The 17,500-nt window shown below is 46.7% G+C and overlaps 1 protein-coding gene across 7 annotated transcripts in view; it reads right to left on the bottom strand.

Moving 5' to 3' along the window:
• Nucleotides 1–17,500, bottom strand: part of raph1b (Ras association (RalGDS/AF-6) and pleckstrin homology domains 1b) — a 60,149-nt gene that overhangs the window by 15,329 nt on the left and 27,320 nt on the right. Inside the window, exons 3-8 of one of the 7 annotated variants that reach the window (XM_042079918.1) lie at nt 9,174–9,320; nt 8,775–8,877; nt 7,652–8,316; nt 5,998–6,129; nt 5,262–5,336; nt 1,283–1,360 (exon numbers count right to left, since the gene is read on the bottom strand). In XM_042079918.1, coding sequence (XP_041935852.1) covers nt 1,283–1,360; nt 5,262–5,336; nt 5,998–6,129; nt 7,652–8,316; nt 8,775–8,877; nt 9,174–9,320 — 1,200 coding nt within the window. The remainder of the gene's footprint in view (nt 1–1,282; nt 1,361–5,261; nt 5,337–5,997; nt 6,130–7,651; nt 8,317–8,774; nt 8,878–9,173; nt 9,321–17,500) is intronic. The other 6 variants (XM_042079919.1, XM_042079920.1, XM_042079923.1 and 3 more) reach the window with 6 other exon arrangements.

Here is a 17,500-nt window from a genome sequence, read left to right as displayed (position 1 = left end):
GAAATCTTCACGCCTTTTATCTCTCTCTAAGTACTCTGCTTTTTAGTTTACAGCAATGATTAAATAAGCACAAATCTCCTACTTTCCTCACAAACAAACAAACACACACACACACACACACACACACACACACACACACCCATAATGATTTATTATTCATTTAGCTGCTACTAGACGACTGCACACTAACAAGTGCTCCACTTTTCTCCAGTATCGTTCTCTAACAGCCCGACTTTCATCGTGACCGGCCTCAGTGACGTCTCTGTGTGTGTGTGTGTGTGTGTGTGTGTGTGTGTGTGTGTGTGTGTGTGTGTGTGTGTGTGTGTGTGTCTGTATCTGTGTCTGTGTGTGTGTGTCTGGGGACGCTGGTGGCTGAGCTTTGTGTGGAGGGCTGATGCCCGAAGAGAGACGGCTCCTATTGTTCCCAGAGAGAGAGAGAGAGAGAGAGAGAGAGAGTGAGAGAAAGAGAGAGAGTAAAAGAGAAAGAGATAGAATGAAAGAGAGAAAGAGAGTGAGAGAGAGAAGAGAAAGAGATAGAATAAAAGAATGAAAGAGAGAGTGAGAGATAGATAGAGAGAAGAGATCTAGTGAAGGAGAGAGTGAGACAGAGAAAGAGATTGAAAGTGGAAGAGAGAGAGTGAGAGAGAGAGATAGAGTGAAAGAGGGAGAGAAAGAAAGAAAGCAAGTGAGAGAGAGAGAGAGAGAGTGAAAGAGGGAGAGAAAGAAAGAAAGCAAGTGAGAGAGAGAGAGAGAGAGAGAGAGAGAGAGAGAGAGAGAGAGAGAGAGAGAGAGAGAGAGAGAGAGAGAGTGTGTGTGTGTGTGTGTGTGTGAGTGAGTGAGTGAGTGAGTGAGTGAGTGAGTGAGAGAGAGAGAGAGAGAGAGAGGACACAAACATGCCCAAGCGTCCCCACAGGCAGCAGTGAGCCCCTGCTGCAGCCCCAGCACATCCACACACTAATCTGCCGCAACTTCAGCCCCGTTAAGTCTTTTGCAGCGTCTTTTATTGCCCCTCAGACACTAAATCCCCCCAAATGCGATAGGAACGTGCCTGTAGAGGCACGCGTGCATACAGTATGTACACACACACACGCACGCACACACACACACACACACGCACGCACACACTCTGCAGTGACCTATTTTCTGCTGTGTGCACGCCGGATCTCTTGTCTCAGTAGAGTGTGTGAGGAGAGTAGGCATGCTGTGCCTACACATCTGCAGACAGGGAGTGTGTGTGTGTGTGTGTGTGTGTGTGTGTGTGTGTGTGTGTACACACACTCACCTTTTTCACCTGAGCCTCTTTGATCTTTTCCAGTGCCACACGGATCTTCTCTGCCTTTAGTTTGGCAGCTTGCTCCTCCTACACACACACACACACACACACACACACAGGCAGCGTTAACACACAAAGCATCCTCCATGGGAAAACACATTTGGCACATACACACTGTCAGTGCATTAGCAAACAAAGACAAGCAACACCGTGCCCTACAACACACACACAGACAATCAACAAACACAAACCCGATATGACAAACACACAAATAAACAAACAAACAAACAAACAAAGACAAATACAAGAAGGACAGTACCAAAAAATAAAATGACCAAACAACCACATTCCACACACCCTTAAAAAACAAAAACCTTATACACAGTGCTCAACCAGCAGGAGAACGGCATGAATGGACCATCAATGAACAGGTGGACGCCCCCCCCCCCCTTACCTGTGCCTTCCAGCATGCGGTCATCATCTTTGCACCAGAACGATGGCCCTCTACAGCACAGTCGGTCACGTTTCAACTCACTACCCAAACGTACGCACTACGCATCCACAGTCCCCTCAGAAGATGGCTGTTCATTCCTTCCCAAGAACTCTATGACACCAGGCGTATTCACACTCACACACAGACAGACACAGACACACACACACACACACACACACACACACACACGCGCGCACACACTCAACAATGAGACCACGTCTATTCCCCCAGACACCCAAATGGGCACAGAGGCAGAAATCTGCGCGGTTCTCCGGGGGCGCTAGTCAAAGAGAGAGCTCTCCAAAAGGTCCTGGCACCAACGCGGACCTCGGAACACCATGGGCTTCAGAGGTGTGAAGTCCGTGCCGGAGATTTGCCCGTAAACGTCTGGGTGGGTGTCGCGGTCCCTCTTCTTGCTGTCCAGAGAGGTTTGAGTGGAACGCATCAAAACGGCACTCACAGAAAGATGGCAGAACAGGTGCTGCTCTCAGCGGTCCTCAAGCCTGTGCTCCTGCTCACTGATCAGATAGAACGCAGAACAGCAGAACAGGACAGATGCTGGGCTACCAACACCGGCCTCCTTCAATGAAAATCTGTCCTCCACGCTCACGCTCTCTCTCTCACACACACACACTTTCCCCTACCAAACACACACAGAGACACACACAGCTGCATGGCTCTGGGAATGTAGCCAATCATAGGGCTTAATCCCCCCACACACAAACAGTGGGAAACCCTGCTGGTAGCAGAGACAGGGACCCTCTTTCCCCACCTAGAACCAATCAGGGGATGCCCTCTCTGCCCAGCATCCAATCAGAATATGACATCACTATCAAGCGTCCAACCAGATGACCCATTTCCCCCCTTGGCCAGAGGGGTGCGGGAGGGGTCTGTGGTGTTTTGGCATGAACAGACTGGGGCAACTGGAGGGGGCATTTCTTGAATGGGGGGGTGTGTTGGTGTTCAGAGCCCACATGCCTGATCTGTAGTTACTGAGGCACAGGATATACAGTACTCACTATGTGAGAGTGATCCCCCTCCACACAGTCACTCATACACGCACACACACACACACACACCCTCAATAGTGTATCAGAGCACAATAGACTGTACTTCAGCGCTAATGTGTGAGACGTTGGGTGCAGGTCTCCGTGATTTGGAGCTAAAGTATCCTGTGTGTGTGTGTGTGTGTGTGTGTGTGTGTGTGTGTGTGTGTGTGTGTGTGTGCGTGTGTGTGTGTGTGTGTGTTCCATCAGCACGTCTCGTCTCCTCTCTGTGCTGAGCACAAGGCTCCTTCATTGTCAGAAAAAAAGAAAATGGAAGTGAGGCAGCCAGCGGAACAGTGCTGGTGCCTCCTATAGAAAAGCCCGGATTCCCTTTGAAGTCTTGTTCTCACCCTCCCCACACACACACACACACAGACTTTCTTGCTCACTGCTCTCTCTCAGCCAATCTGTGCTCAGATTTCCAGGCAGCCAGAGTAGGTCAAAAACTGAAAGAATGTATCTGTGGCTTTCTGAACTGAGACAACTTCTCTCCAGCTTTTCACAAGCTGTGCTGTGCATTATAACTAGCAGCAGTCTTTTGACTGTCAGGCGCGCTGTGTTTTAAGAGCGCATACACAGCTATATGACTGCTGCTCTAATGACTGTGTGGCTCCTCTAAGTGACAGGCTATGCATTTGGCCTTGTGTCCTGTCATTACAAACAAAGTATACAGATTTTTGGAGCAATGCATTCATTCATCCCATATGTGTGCTCCCACTTAACTGCCTCACCCTTAAACGGTGTGGGTTTTTGAACATTCTAACATAAGATTCTGTTCCGCAACAATTGAAGGTTCTAAAATTCTATGTTGAATTCAATGAACCCAGATTATCTTTAGAACGTTCATTTACCAACATTCCCGTCACACCGGTGTGTGACGGTACACCTTTAAAAAGGCTGAATTCAAGCTTCTTAGGTTAGCCACACACATAACATGCTGACTCTAGTGGATACAATATCTGCAAACTCAAACGGTACTCATTCCCACAGATCTGAGCTGCTTTGGCATCCTCCTCCAAAGCCAGCCATGAGTAGGTCACATGGGAATTAGAGTTTAATTACACTCCCATGCATATTAAAAATTGCTCACTGCATATATTAGCGGCCTTCTGCCCAATCAGTGGGGCTCCTTTGTCTTGAGCTAATGGCTGCTGATAGGCGAACATATTTGATTAGGATGCCAACACTAATAGTATTATTAGCCACTTAATCTGGGATTGAGCATTTGGTGCAGTTTGGTGTCTCCTACACATGGCTGTAGCTACCAATACTTTTCTCCGTGCTGTAAGTCATTTGTCTGCTAGTGCTACACACACACGCACGCACACACACGCACACAGACACACACACACACACACACACCTAACTTGACCAAACAATACTTTGTTAAACTGAAATAATGAAATTGTGAAGACAAAAAAATGTGTTGTTTCTAACGTTTATAAATGCTGATAACTAGAAAGTCAGATATAGGCGAGGGGGGCCCTGACCTGCTGTGAGAGCTCAGCTTATGAACCAATCATATTAGTCTGGCAAAATACAAATGCGGATTAAAACTCAGTAATGTGTCAGGTGTGTGTGTGTGTGTGTGTGTGTGTGTGTGTGTGTGTGTGTGTGTGTGTGTACAGTGGCAGCTAAACAAAAGCACTCTGACTAACTGGCATGGCAATAAGCATAAATCTGTGACCTAAAATCAGTGTGTGTTCGGCCTTTCACACATTCACAAATGGACAGTTACACTGACAGATGCAAGAATCCCCACCCTGGAAAAAAATGAACAGCCATTTTCCAAAAGAAATGTTCGCACAAAATAATGTTGCCCCATTCCATAAAGAAATATGCCATGTTCAAAACCTACATCTCCTGCTGGTGTTCTTAATCAGGACAGACAGACTACATATCCCAGAAGCCCCTTGTCAGAACCAGGGAAACATCTGAAAGCAGACTGACATGCAGGCATGATTCAATCCCCTTACTGTGTACAGCAATGGGGTTAAAACACACCAAACACAGAGGTTATGGAGACAAGTGACACAGACACACACACACACAGCTTACTGTGTAGCAATGGGGTTAAAACACACTGAACACAAAGGTTATGGAGACAAGCGACACACACACACACACACAGGCACAAACAACATATTCCACAAACCAAAAATGGTAAAAAAAAAATAACTAAATGTAAAGTACATTTTTAACATAGCAGCATTGAGCAAAGAAAAGGAGGCAGGGAAACGAGAAAGCTGTACGTTTTCAAAGGTTCTTCTGGGACGAGAGCACTCATAAAGAAGAGACAAGTTCTACAGAGAAGACAGCATATTGGACTTGGACACAACTAAACAAAAAAAACAGAAATCTGGCAAAGAGGAAGGTGTGGTTATGAATCTAGAGTCAAAGAAATCAGCCAATCAGCATGCAGACAGCAGGAAGCAACAGTGGGCGTCACCTTGGTCAGCAGGTGAGAGGGCTTTCCTGCAATGCTTTTCAGAATCAGAGACGTTTCTTTGTCCAGATACGAGTGCTTGGTGCAGAAGAGAAAGAAGACAATCAGTGCAATGATTTTTGAAAATGATTTCTGAATGTACACAAACGAGATATTTGATTTTTGTTTAGAAGAGTGGAAGCGGGAAACAGCATTGATTGTGATCGTTAATTTGGCAGTCAAGGAGAAGATCCCCGATCCACTCAAACACTTTTCAAAAGCATCAAACTCGTACCTTACATCAGCATAACATGGCTCTACCTTTCCCCATTTCCCCATTTCGAGGGACAGGCTACTGTATAGGTTTGTGTATGGTTTGTGGTTCCTAGTTAGTGAAGATTCATGACTATGCTAGTTTTTAGGTCACCTTCACAACTCTTGCTGATTGTGGATAATTGCCAAGAGGGAAGGCTCACCAAAGATTTGTCCCCCTAACACCCTCTCTCTCTCTCTGTCTTTCTCTCACACACACACACACACACACACACACGTTAAAAAGTTACATATGTAAAGCTCCTTTTTAAGAGTCCCAGCCTGAGCCAAACTCCAGGGGGTATGTGTGTGTTTATATGAAAACATGCACATATGCACACACACACACACACACACACACACACACACACACACACACACACACATACACACAACCTTTCCCCCTCCCCACACACACACACACACACACACACACACACACACTTACAGTGCCCAGATCCAACAAATCCACCTCCCCGTTCTGGGATGTAAAGTCCAGATGCCGTCTGGAGACCCCCCGTGCAGGCCTACCATTGGCCCTTCGCTGTGATGCATGCTGGGTAATAATTCGTGCAGGTGGCCGAGACAGACAGGCAAGTGAACAAGCAGGCAGGTGGACCGAGAGGGGGTCAGTGGGGTGGACGGTGTTTCATCATGCAGACACAGTGTAGAGAACGCAGAACACAATCAGAACCACATTAGAATCCATCATGCAGTGTAGAGAACGCAGAACACAGTAGTCAGAACCACATTAGAATCCATCATGCAGACACAGTGTAGAGAACGCAGAACACAGTACAGTCAGAACATCAGAATCCATCATGCAGGTAACTCCAGGCAACAGCCACTCAAACAAACAAATAAACAAACATCACCAAAACAAAACATTTGCAATCCGTGAGGTTCTGGAAATAATCTTAACATGTACAAGGAGCTGTGTTTGAAGTATCAGTCTTCCCAGTCACACTTACATGCAATGCAGTAGATGGGGTTAAGTTAACAAAAGTGTGCATACAAACACACAAACACACACACATACACGACACAGATGTAAACAATTGTGTGGTGGCCCATTGTCACTCATCAGGCTCATTATTTGGACTATTATGGTCTGTTTTCGCTGGCAGCACGGCTCCAGACTCCTCCATCAGTGGGCCCCATATCTCATGTTTAATAACCGTGTGGAACGTGAGTCCTCGGTCGCTCGGCGCTGACAAAGGCCACGGTTCCCCTGAGTAATCTGAGCACACTTAAAACAAATGGATATGACTGTTCTGCTTGGTGAATGGTGAGTCAGCTTTATCAGAACTATCCCATCTGACCCCAGTGAACCTGTCATCCTCTTACACACAGACCACAACATACAAACACACACACACACACACAAAACTCTGCGGCCAACTACTCCCACCCCTTAGGCTATAGCCTGCAGAGTAACAGGAGCCAGGGTGGGAAGGGTGGAGTGTGTGTGTGTGTGTGTGTGTGTGTGAGAAAGAGAGCTCAGACTACTACTTAACATAAACCACTTTGTTTCCATCTACATCTGAATAAACATTGACATGTTTGAATTAATCATTTAGGTGACTCTGTCTGGGAGTCATTTAGTCCTGACTGTACTCGCTGCTGAACAACACTTTAACCATCACTTAGCCTCATCATTAAACTCTGTACAACTCTGAATACTGTGAAGGTCTTCTTCTTGTGCTTTGATATGACTAATCTGATTTAGACAACGTTCAATCACTCTTCTGTGCTGTGCTCCAAAAACTCCAAAAAAAATTTCACACATAAAAACACAAATCCTTAAGTAAAGACGAACTACAGAACTAGAGAATGAATTCAGGGAGAAGGAGGGAGAGAGAATGTGTAAAGAGAGAGAGAGGGGGTTTAGAGAGGGAGAGAGAGAGTTTAAAAGAGGGAGAGAAGGAGGGAGAGAGAGGGTTTAAAGAGAGAGAGAGGGTTTAGAGAGGGAGAGAGGGTTTAGAGAGGGAGAGGGTTTCCTTGTTTATTTCAATACTCAAATTCTCCCTCCCACACACTTGAGAGACACAGCTGATGGGGCCTATTCACCGTTTCAAGAGTCCAGCAGATGTGGTCCTTACCTCAGTGCTGGACTGGCCCGGTGTGCCCTGTGAGGTGGGGGCCCCGGGAGCCTCGTCCTTCTCCGGACCCCCCCGCGGGCCCTTCTCCATGTCCAGCGAGTCCATGCTGGAGGCCGAGGCGCTGGAACGCGAGGAGTGTCCGGCCGAGCGGCCGCCCTGCTCGCTGCCCCCTCCCACGGACCCCGTGCGGCGGTGCTGTGGCGGCGGCTGCTGGGGGGGCAGCGAGGAGGCCGAGGGCCGGCGCGTGGCAGCGGTGGCATTGGTGGCGGTGGTGGACGAGGAGCAGGAGGACGAGGAGGAGCAGGACGAGGTGGTGGAGGACGTCTGGCGCGCCGCCTCGTCCATGCTGAGCGAGGCCTTCTCCAGCTGCGCCGTGATGTCGTCCAGCGACAGGTTGGAGGCTAGCGGGCGGCCCTGCCGGACCGAGCCGGCGGGAGACGCCCGCGTGCTGCTGCTGGTGCTGCCGCCGCTGCTGCCGCCTCCTCCTCCTCCCCCGCTGCCCGTGGTCGCCACGGCGATGCCCACTCCGCGCCCGCCAGCCTTCTGCCTCGTGGAGGAGGCGCGTGAGGAGCCGGGCTTGCCGATGGTGCTCAGCTCGTTCTCGATGGTGCAGAGGTCGGCCATCAGGGCGTCCAGGTCCACGGGCTCGCCCTGGTTCAGCGCCTCTGAGGGGACGGGACGGGACAAAAGGGTCAGGCTCAAACACACACTCAAAACCACACATGGACAAAAATACCCCTACCCGAACACACACTCAAGGTCCAAACACAAGGCTCAAGGCTCACACACACATTCAAAGATTAGATTAGATTAAACTTTGTCATTGTGCCGAGTACAAGTACAGAGACAACGAAATGCAGTTTGCGTCTAACCAGAAGTGCAAAAAAGCAGAAAAGTGCAATGTGATATACAAAGTATAGGCAGATGGTGCATCATAAACAGTAAAAGATATATAGTGCAGTGTAGAAAGTAGTATACAGTTAAGAAAGACTCAAAGTCACACACACTCAGAAACACATGTGAACATGATGTACATAAATATCCCTACCCAAACACACACACACACACTTTACCGAATTACACAAGATATTTATAAAAAGCGTTCTGGTAAAACCTCACACACCGTTGATGTTGTACATGGAGAAGCGGTACGAGAAGTTGGCCAGGTTAGTCTCCTGTCTGAGGGGAGCGTTCTGGATCTTCTGCGGCCGGCCATCGTCCAGGCTCTGAATATGTAAGAGTGTTTGTGTGTGTGTGTGTGTGTGTGTGTGTGTGTGTGTGTGTGTGTGTGTGTGTGTGTGTGTGTGTGTGTGTGTGTGTGTGTGTGTGTGTGTTATGGACAGAGACAGAGAGAGGGACGTTAAATACAGAACTGTGGTGCTGGTGTCATGTTTCTTCAGAGGGGTGCAGGCAGAGGAGATTGCCTGGGAACCTCCTAGGAGACTTCCTAAGGTCTCCTCTGCATTGTAGCTTGAATGTTCTTCCTCATTTGTGTGCTAAATGAATAAATGGAGCATGTAACCTGTAATGACGGATCAGCAGGGCCAACCTGTGTCAGCTTGTCCAGCTCCCCCAGCCAGGCCCCGAACATCTTGTCCAGGTCCTGGTCCTCCTTATCGCTGTCCTCCTCCGCAGCATGGTCCAACTCATCATCAGACACCTGCTCCATCTGAAACAACACAGACAATCCACCGTCATCATCATCATCATCATCATCATCATCATCATCATCATCAACAGACACCTGCTCCATCTGAAACAACACAGACAATCCAGTCATCATCATCATCATCATCATCAACAGACACCTGCTCCATCTGAAACACAGACAATCCACCTTCAACATCATCATCATCAACATCAACAGACACCTGCTCCATCTGAAACAACACAGACAATCCACCGTCATTATCACCTTCAACATAATCATCATCATCAACATCAACATCATCATCAACAGACACCTGCTCCATCTGAAACAACACAGACAATCCACCGTCATTGTCACCTTCATCACTACAATCCTAATCATCATCATCATCATCATCATCATCATAACCCTTGCTCACTACCACATGTATACAGACACCACTGTCTTCACAGTGAAAAAGCTTATCACACCTATCACATTAGCCTCCTCCTCATCCAGCACTCATAGCTAATGGGAAATATCCACACATCTCTTATTCAACTCCACTTGTTATTATTCAATAGAGAAATGGATGTCCAGCAGTCAGGGGCTGCTCTAGATCCTCACCTATGTGTGCTGGCTCGTCCTTGCAGAGACTAGCTGTTCTAGCCTGCTCTGCTGCGCTACGCTAGTTCATGGGGACAGCATGATGGCACTATTTAAGACTGTTTGAGATCACTGTGCAGACCAAGAGCAGAGGCACTCAGAGATGAGAGGAGAAGGGGGGGGGGGTGCATGAGATCTGAGCCCAATGGATCAGTCTGCACTCTGCAGCAACACCCACATGGCCTTATCACGACTCCCACCGTAACCATGGGAACATGGCCGGGCTGGTTCCACTACACCAAAGCAAGTCTCAGATACGTGCACACGCTCATTTTGTTCATTCTCTCTCTCTCTATCTCTCTCTTTCTCTGACATTGTCATCACTCTAGGTGCTGTCACCATTTCGGCAGTTGCCCTGGTAACACCCGAGCCATGAAATGTGGTTGCCATGGCAATCGCCAAGGTGTTTTCTAATTCGAGGGCAGAGTTGGCTTTTGCACCGCTCTCCCACTCGCCCGTAAGTGTGAGGTACGTCTCCACCCTAAGATTGGGATGGTTGCTATGGAAACCTTCCGCTGTGCACAAACACGTGAAGAAGTGGCCGTGACTAGTGGCTCAGGATGGATGACCACAGCGTACGGGTTAACAAACCTCTCCCTCACAACCTACAACAAGTGGCCGCAAGCGCCTAAATTATCTGTACAAAAATATCTCCACGCTGTACCAACAAAGTCAGTATTATTTTTTAAATGCCAAAGTACAGCTGGATCAATCTGAACATAATGAGTGTGTGCTCTGAGACTGACGGCTGTTCTGCGTGTAGCTAAGTAGGGTGGTCGAGACTGCACAGCAGTGGTGCAGTGTAGAGCTGAAGCAAAGCTGAATGCCAAGGAAACAGCACCATCTATTGGACACTACAGTTAACACATGTTGGATGCCCTCTTAAATCCAGTCTAAACAACAGCTGGCAGTGTGCGTGTGTACGCAAGTGTAAACTTAAGATGTACCAAATGTCCTCCAGTAATGGCTGAGTGAAATCAAATAACACCAAATTAGATAACACACACAGACACACACATAGACACACACACACACACACAGACACACACACACACACACAGAAAGCTAAAAGCTTTATGAAACTTTTATTTCACTTTAGATGTGTGTTGTGTTTGAGACCCTTTCCCTCTGTGCATGTGTGTGTGTTGTGATCCTTTCCCTCTGTGCATGTGTGTGTGTTGTGATCCTTTCTCTCTATACATGTGCACGTGTGTATATCTGCCTGCGTTTGCATGCATGTATACAGATGCAACCTCGGCAGCACTTATATCAGACTACTGCCAGTCAGTGGCTGGTCAGACCAGGACCACCTATTCTCCTGTTACCAAACTGCTGCAGATTTCAGACATTCAAGCAGAGTGAAGCATGTCTGATGCTGTGTGACACACACACACACACACGTACACATAGCCACTCATACAAGCATACTTACATGCACTCCCATCCACACTATTACGTACACACACACACACACTGCAGTTGCAGTAATGTATGATGCATGATGTTTTGTTTTCTTTCTTTACGGACTACTACGTACATTTATGCCAATAAGAGAGAGAGAGAGAGAGAGAGAGAGAGAGAGAGAGAGAGAGAGAGAGAGAGAGAGAGAGAGAGAGAGAGAGAGAGAGAGAGAGAGAGAGAGAGAGAGAGAGTGTGTGTGTGTTATGTTTGAAACTGTTGCTGTTGTCCATCATCTGGATTAAGAGCAGAGAGTGGAGGACTTGGTCCAACTCCACTCAGCGATAGTGTGCACCCCCACCCTAGGAAAACTTGCACACGCACACACTCACACACACACACAAACACAGAACACACACACGCACACACAGAACACATGCTTCTGACTCCCCCACCCACACCAGTGAAGCAGCTGGACGAGTCTGTTCTGCTCAGGATAAGGAGTTGTCACATTCCACCTCACACACATGCTGCCCTCTTACAGTTACACAAACACAGGCAGCACTGTGAGTGCAAGTGCACGGGTGTGTGTGTGTGTGTGTGTGTGTGTGTGAGCGTGTGTGTGTGTGTGTGTGAGCGTGTGAGCGTGTGTGCGTGTGTGAGCGTGTGTGTGTGTTCATCTGCATGTCAGAATATGTGTCCAGCTGCCGTCCAGTTAGTGTCTGCTGACAGCTACTCCAACAGCCCCTCATATCCTCATGCTGATGACAAGGACCAGTCATGTGTGTGTGTTTATGTCATGTGTGTGAGTGTGTGTGTTTATGTCATGTGTGTGAGTGTGTGTGTGCGTGTGTGTGTGTGTGTGTGTGTGTGTGTGTGTGTGTATACAGGGAGACACAATACAGGGTGAAGTATGAGTGGTCAAAACTGAGTAAGAGAATATCGCTTCTAGGAACTGCCATGCAAAATGGTGTGTGTGTGTCCATATGTGTGTGTGTGTGTGTGTGTGTGTGTGTGTGTGTGTGTGTGTGTGTGTCCTAACAGGAAATGTCCAGGATGAGCGAAATTCTTCATCTCCCCAGTGGGCCATTCCAGACTGGGGGTCTCCAGCTGCCTCACCACGGAAACCGCTGCCGCCGGCAACAACAGCACAGCCACCACCACTTAGGGGCTCCAGTACACAGCCGATAGTGGAGTGGGCACACATCACCAGAGCATCAACACACCAGAGCATCAACACACCAGAGCATCAACACATTAGAGCATTAACACACAGAGCATCAACACACAGAGCATCAACACACCAGAGCATTAACACACCAGAGCATCAACAAATTAGAGCATTAACACACCAGAGTATTAACACACCAGAGCATCAACACACCAGAGTATTAACACACCAGAGCATCAACACACCAGAGCATTAACACACCAGAGCATCAACACACCAGAGTATTAACACACCAGAGCATTAACACACCAGAGCATTAACACATTAGAGCATTAACACCCGACTAACCGTACAACCAGAGAGAAAGAATTCAGGGTGTATTTCAGCGGCAAAGATATCGGTGTGTGTGTGTGTGTGTGTGTGTACACATTTATCTATGCGTCCCTGAGCCAGTCTATCATTAAGTAAACACCTCTGCCCGTTCCCTTTGCTGATATCATAAAAACAACCTCCTGAGGCAGGTTCTTCAGGAACACAGTCTACAGTAACCCTTTACAGACACAGACACAGACTCTTACAACCACACAGCACACAGTAACACTTCACACACCCTCAATGAAAAAATTGCCAACGGACAACTTGCCGTGAATGAAGTTGAGTAGAACATTTGTTGGATGCCCAATTTCTTTCCCCTTTCTGTCACTCACTATTTTGAATGAGAAATGTGACCTAATAGAGCGACATATTTAACAGATTCAGTATGAATAGAGCAACATATTCAACGGATTCAGTGAGACTAGAGCGACATATTCAACGGATTCAGTGTGAACAGAGAGCATTTAGCGCTACAGGACAGTCGCTCGTGTGCAGTTAGGATACTCTGGAACACTCAGACAGACAGACACCATCTCTCATTCCAGAGAGCAACTGCGGTGTGTGTGTGTGTGTGTGTGTGTGTGTGCACATGGTAATCAAGTGGGGCCTTATATATGTGTGTGTGTGTGTGTGTGTGTGTGTGTGTGTGTGTGTGTATGCACATGGTAATCAAGACGGGCCTTGTGGTCAGATGCCTCACTCATGTCCCTCAGAGGACTCGGGTGACACTCATAATCTCCAGTTGTCACGGACGATTTGTTTTGGCTTCTCACAATGGGACAAAGAAATCGGCCGACTTAACCAAAACATATGCAATGCATTCAAAGTCTGGAAAGTCTGGAAAAACAAGGTAGTGTTTTATTGACAACAGACAACAATTATATCTGCGAGACAACTGGAAACAATACGCTTTGGGTTGGTTTTGGTTTGGACAACCCATCAGTGTCGGCAACTGCCACATTTTGTTGTAATTCCAGGGAGTTTGGTTTGCCTTGAGTGAATTTTGGGACTATATTAACAGACACGCTCTACTCTTGGGATATAGCTTGTTTGTTGAGATGGAACAGTAGGAGGCTGCAAATGTCCATGGTTAAGGGCCATTTACACCAAGAATGATAACGATAACGATAACTATAAACAAATATCGTTCTTGTTAATATGAATGACTACGTTCACACATATACTATAACGATAACGACATGAAGAACGATATCGTTGGGGATCACTTTCAGAGCGATTTTGATAACGCTAAAAAGCTAATATCCAATCAGAACCCATCAAATTTTAGCCGTCACATTCATTAACACAAGGAGAGACTTTGTTTATGGTTGCTCAGTGTGGACGCTGTTATCGTTATGGTTATAGTTATAGTTATCGTTATCACTCTTGGTGTGAATCACCCTTTACTGTCCAAGTACACTCAGTTTTGGACTTAATCTGGCACATGCAAGGATCAGGTTTTCTACATATTAATGAGAAATGTAGATATTTCATGTACTATAAAAAATGCCTCCCATGAGGGTTCAGTGGAATTGTGGGTAAAGCAATGCTCAGGCTAATTTTAGGCCTTGTTGTTCCGAGAAAACAAAAGCACAATCCATGTTATAAGGCAGCCAGGGCTGCAGGATTCTTGTCCTCTGCATTGTCCTCCTGCCAGTCATCTGACTTCTCCCCAGACGCCACGAGAGAAATGGAGTCTGCCTCCTGGAGGAACCAGGGCAGACTGGAGCAGACCGATGGCTCCGGAGGAGCAGCCCTGCAGCATGTCCTGGGACGGCTCAGCACAGCTCAGCACATGCCTTACAGCCAGCTGTCAGTTGTTAACATGGCTGCTCAAAATCCAGAGCTGGAGTGCCAGACCCATAGAATCAGAATCAGGATCAAATCTGTGGCCAAAACAGAGGTCAAGGAATATGACCTTCTGACTCAGGTCTAGGGTGGCCCTCACATGAGAGTTGCCCAAGGAAGTGGCTGCTGGTGTCTGTGTCTGTGTGCACAGAGAAAGTGTCAGAGAGTGTGTGAGTGTGAGAAAGAGTGTGAATGAGTGTGTGTGTGTGTGTACAGTATGTGTGTGTGTTCTGCTACAGCTGTGAAAGCGCTGCCGCTGGGGCCAGGTCACTGAGGGCCCAGGGCTTCCTTTGTCACGTCTACCCTGAACCTGAACTATGAGTGGGGAGGGGGACCGGGGGGGACCAAGGGAATACAGCTGCTGGTCAGCACAGATGTATCTGCCATACGCAACGTATGCAGATGAATTCACTTTCCATTCATCTGTGAGGAAGTCTGAGGAGTTCCTCGGACATCTCGTGATGTAGCATAGACTAGTAGTGTGCACTAGATTAGTAGTGTGCACTAGACTGGTAGTGTGCACTAGACTAGTAGTTAGCACTAGACTAGTAGTGTGCACTAGACTGGTAGTGTGCACTAGACTGGTAGTGTGCACTGGTTATCCTTTGGACATTACAAATGGGACACTTCATGATAAAAACTGTTCAGTGTTTCAGTGAGAATCTAAAGATGTAGGTCCATGTCAGGCTACTGATACTGTTGACAGTAAGACTACCCTGCACACTTCAGAGGTGGTGAGAACAGGGTTCAAAAGCGTATATCTACCGCCCTGATTCTTCTACACATTCCCATTGTGCTGGTTCATACTAAATATCCATATTCATTCTGTTTTTCTTATAATATATTATGTTAATACACTGCATATATTTACATTATTCTTACTACTCTTAAAATGGTACTGCTACTACACTGCACATATCTGTACATGTTGTTCATACATTGTTCATACTACATAGCCATATCTATTCTGCACTTATAAGATTACTGCTAATACATTGCACATATTTATATTTAATTTATATTACTGTAAACTACTTTTAGTCTGGACCAAACATTGAAAAAAGGCCTCAGAAAAGAGGCAGTAGGCATTTTTGAGGAAAAGTTGTTATACAGCATTTTTAGATAGTTCAAAGGGTCCTAAATACAAATCCACCATATAACATTTTTTTTAGGGCCCAAGTTTCTCAGAATTTTCCTTCAAAAATGGATGCCTTGCTCTCAGGCGAGAAAATACTGGTAGATAGGGAAAAAAAATTAACTTCTATGTATCACCACAACACTTTCCCAGTTGGTGTCTTACATTAAGACAAGTAGTTTTTGTACTACAAGTTTTCTGAAATGTAATGTTTAAATATGCAAATGAGGATTAATCTACTGAAATATGCGCTAATGCACACATTTCCAAACTTAAGCTAGGGGTACTACTATGATCGCATCAAAATGGCTAGTTTTAAAACTAAGGCGGCTTGACAAAACTGGACACTTTGCTTGTACTATTATCAGGCTTCCTACATAACTCGAGCATTATTCATTTGTGCACAGAGGGATGGAATCTGGGATCTGCACCTTTGTGCATTGCTGCATTCCAGAAAATGTTGCCCTTTTTCATGCGGTATAACCACATCAATTATGCACGGTGGGGCACTATCTATCTGAATGAAATGCACAAACTTCCTAAACCAGTAAAAACGGAGTTTGATGCCGGAAACTTTGTAGTCACCGCTTCAACCAAGTGGACCCTGATCATAGTCAGGAGTGGCTATGGTGTATTGGAAAGAAAGGCGGAGGCATTGTTGGAAACACAAAGACATCCTCAGCACTAAGTAGGTGGGCTCTGTCTTTCAACCTCCAATCCAGTCTTGCCCATGACACTAAAGTTGCTTTTGGCCAGGGACCAGATGATAACTACATCCATAGTGAAATGACAAAAGTCCGAATGAAACGGGACAATGCAGATGAAGATGCTTTGCTTGCAGTCTTGCAGAGGTTTGGCCTTTTCTTTGCCAACCTGTCCCAGACCCTGCAACACATTGCAAACAAAGACTTGGCCACGCAGGATATTGAAAGCGAGCTGTTGACAGCACCACAGAAAGGTCAAAGTCAATTAGATACATTTGTTGTTGAGAGGCTGTTGCCATCTGGGGGAGGGGGGAGAGTCTTGTTCAGGGACAAACTTAAAAAGAACAAGTATTTAACGTTTGCGTCTTTGTTTGAAGTTAAGAAGTCAGTTCTAAAAACAGGAAAGGTGAAAACGGTCAAGGCAGACCGAAACATTCTGCAACGCCTCATTGCTGCATATGATGCAGGGCGCCCAGTCAATCTTGACAGCATTATGATGCATGAACTATTTGTTGTGCCCTTGTCTCCTTGGCAGATGTAAATGGACAGCTTCGTTCAAGTTCAAAGGCAGTGTTTACTAAGATTCTAGCTGCTGGCATTCCATGTCCCAACCACCTTGATAACAGAGACCTTCGGGATGAACCAATGCTCATCATTGATGGTCAAGCTCTGGTCATTGCCATTGGAAAGCCACAAGCAGCAAAGAGTTTTGGGGACCTTGCTGATGTTTTTGTGGAATCTGTTCTCAGAAGTGGAGCACAATTCCAGCGAATTGATGTTTTGTTTGATCACTACCACACACACTCTATCAAAAGTGGAACACGAAAGCGCCGTGGAAGAGGCTTGGTGGCAATCAGAAGACCAACTGAGAGCAGAGATTTCCTTCCTGCAAAGTGGGAGAACTTTATTGCTCATGCAGACA

Source organism: Alosa sapidissima, chromosome 23 (genome assembly GCF_018492685.1).
Source record: "Alosa sapidissima isolate fAloSap1 chromosome 23, fAloSap1.pri, whole genome shotgun sequence".
NCBI lineage: Eukaryota > Metazoa > Chordata > Actinopteri > Clupeiformes > Clupeidae > Alosa > Alosa sapidissima.
Note: the sequence above shows the minus strand (reverse complement) of the source record. Positions and strands in the feature narration are given on the sequence as shown.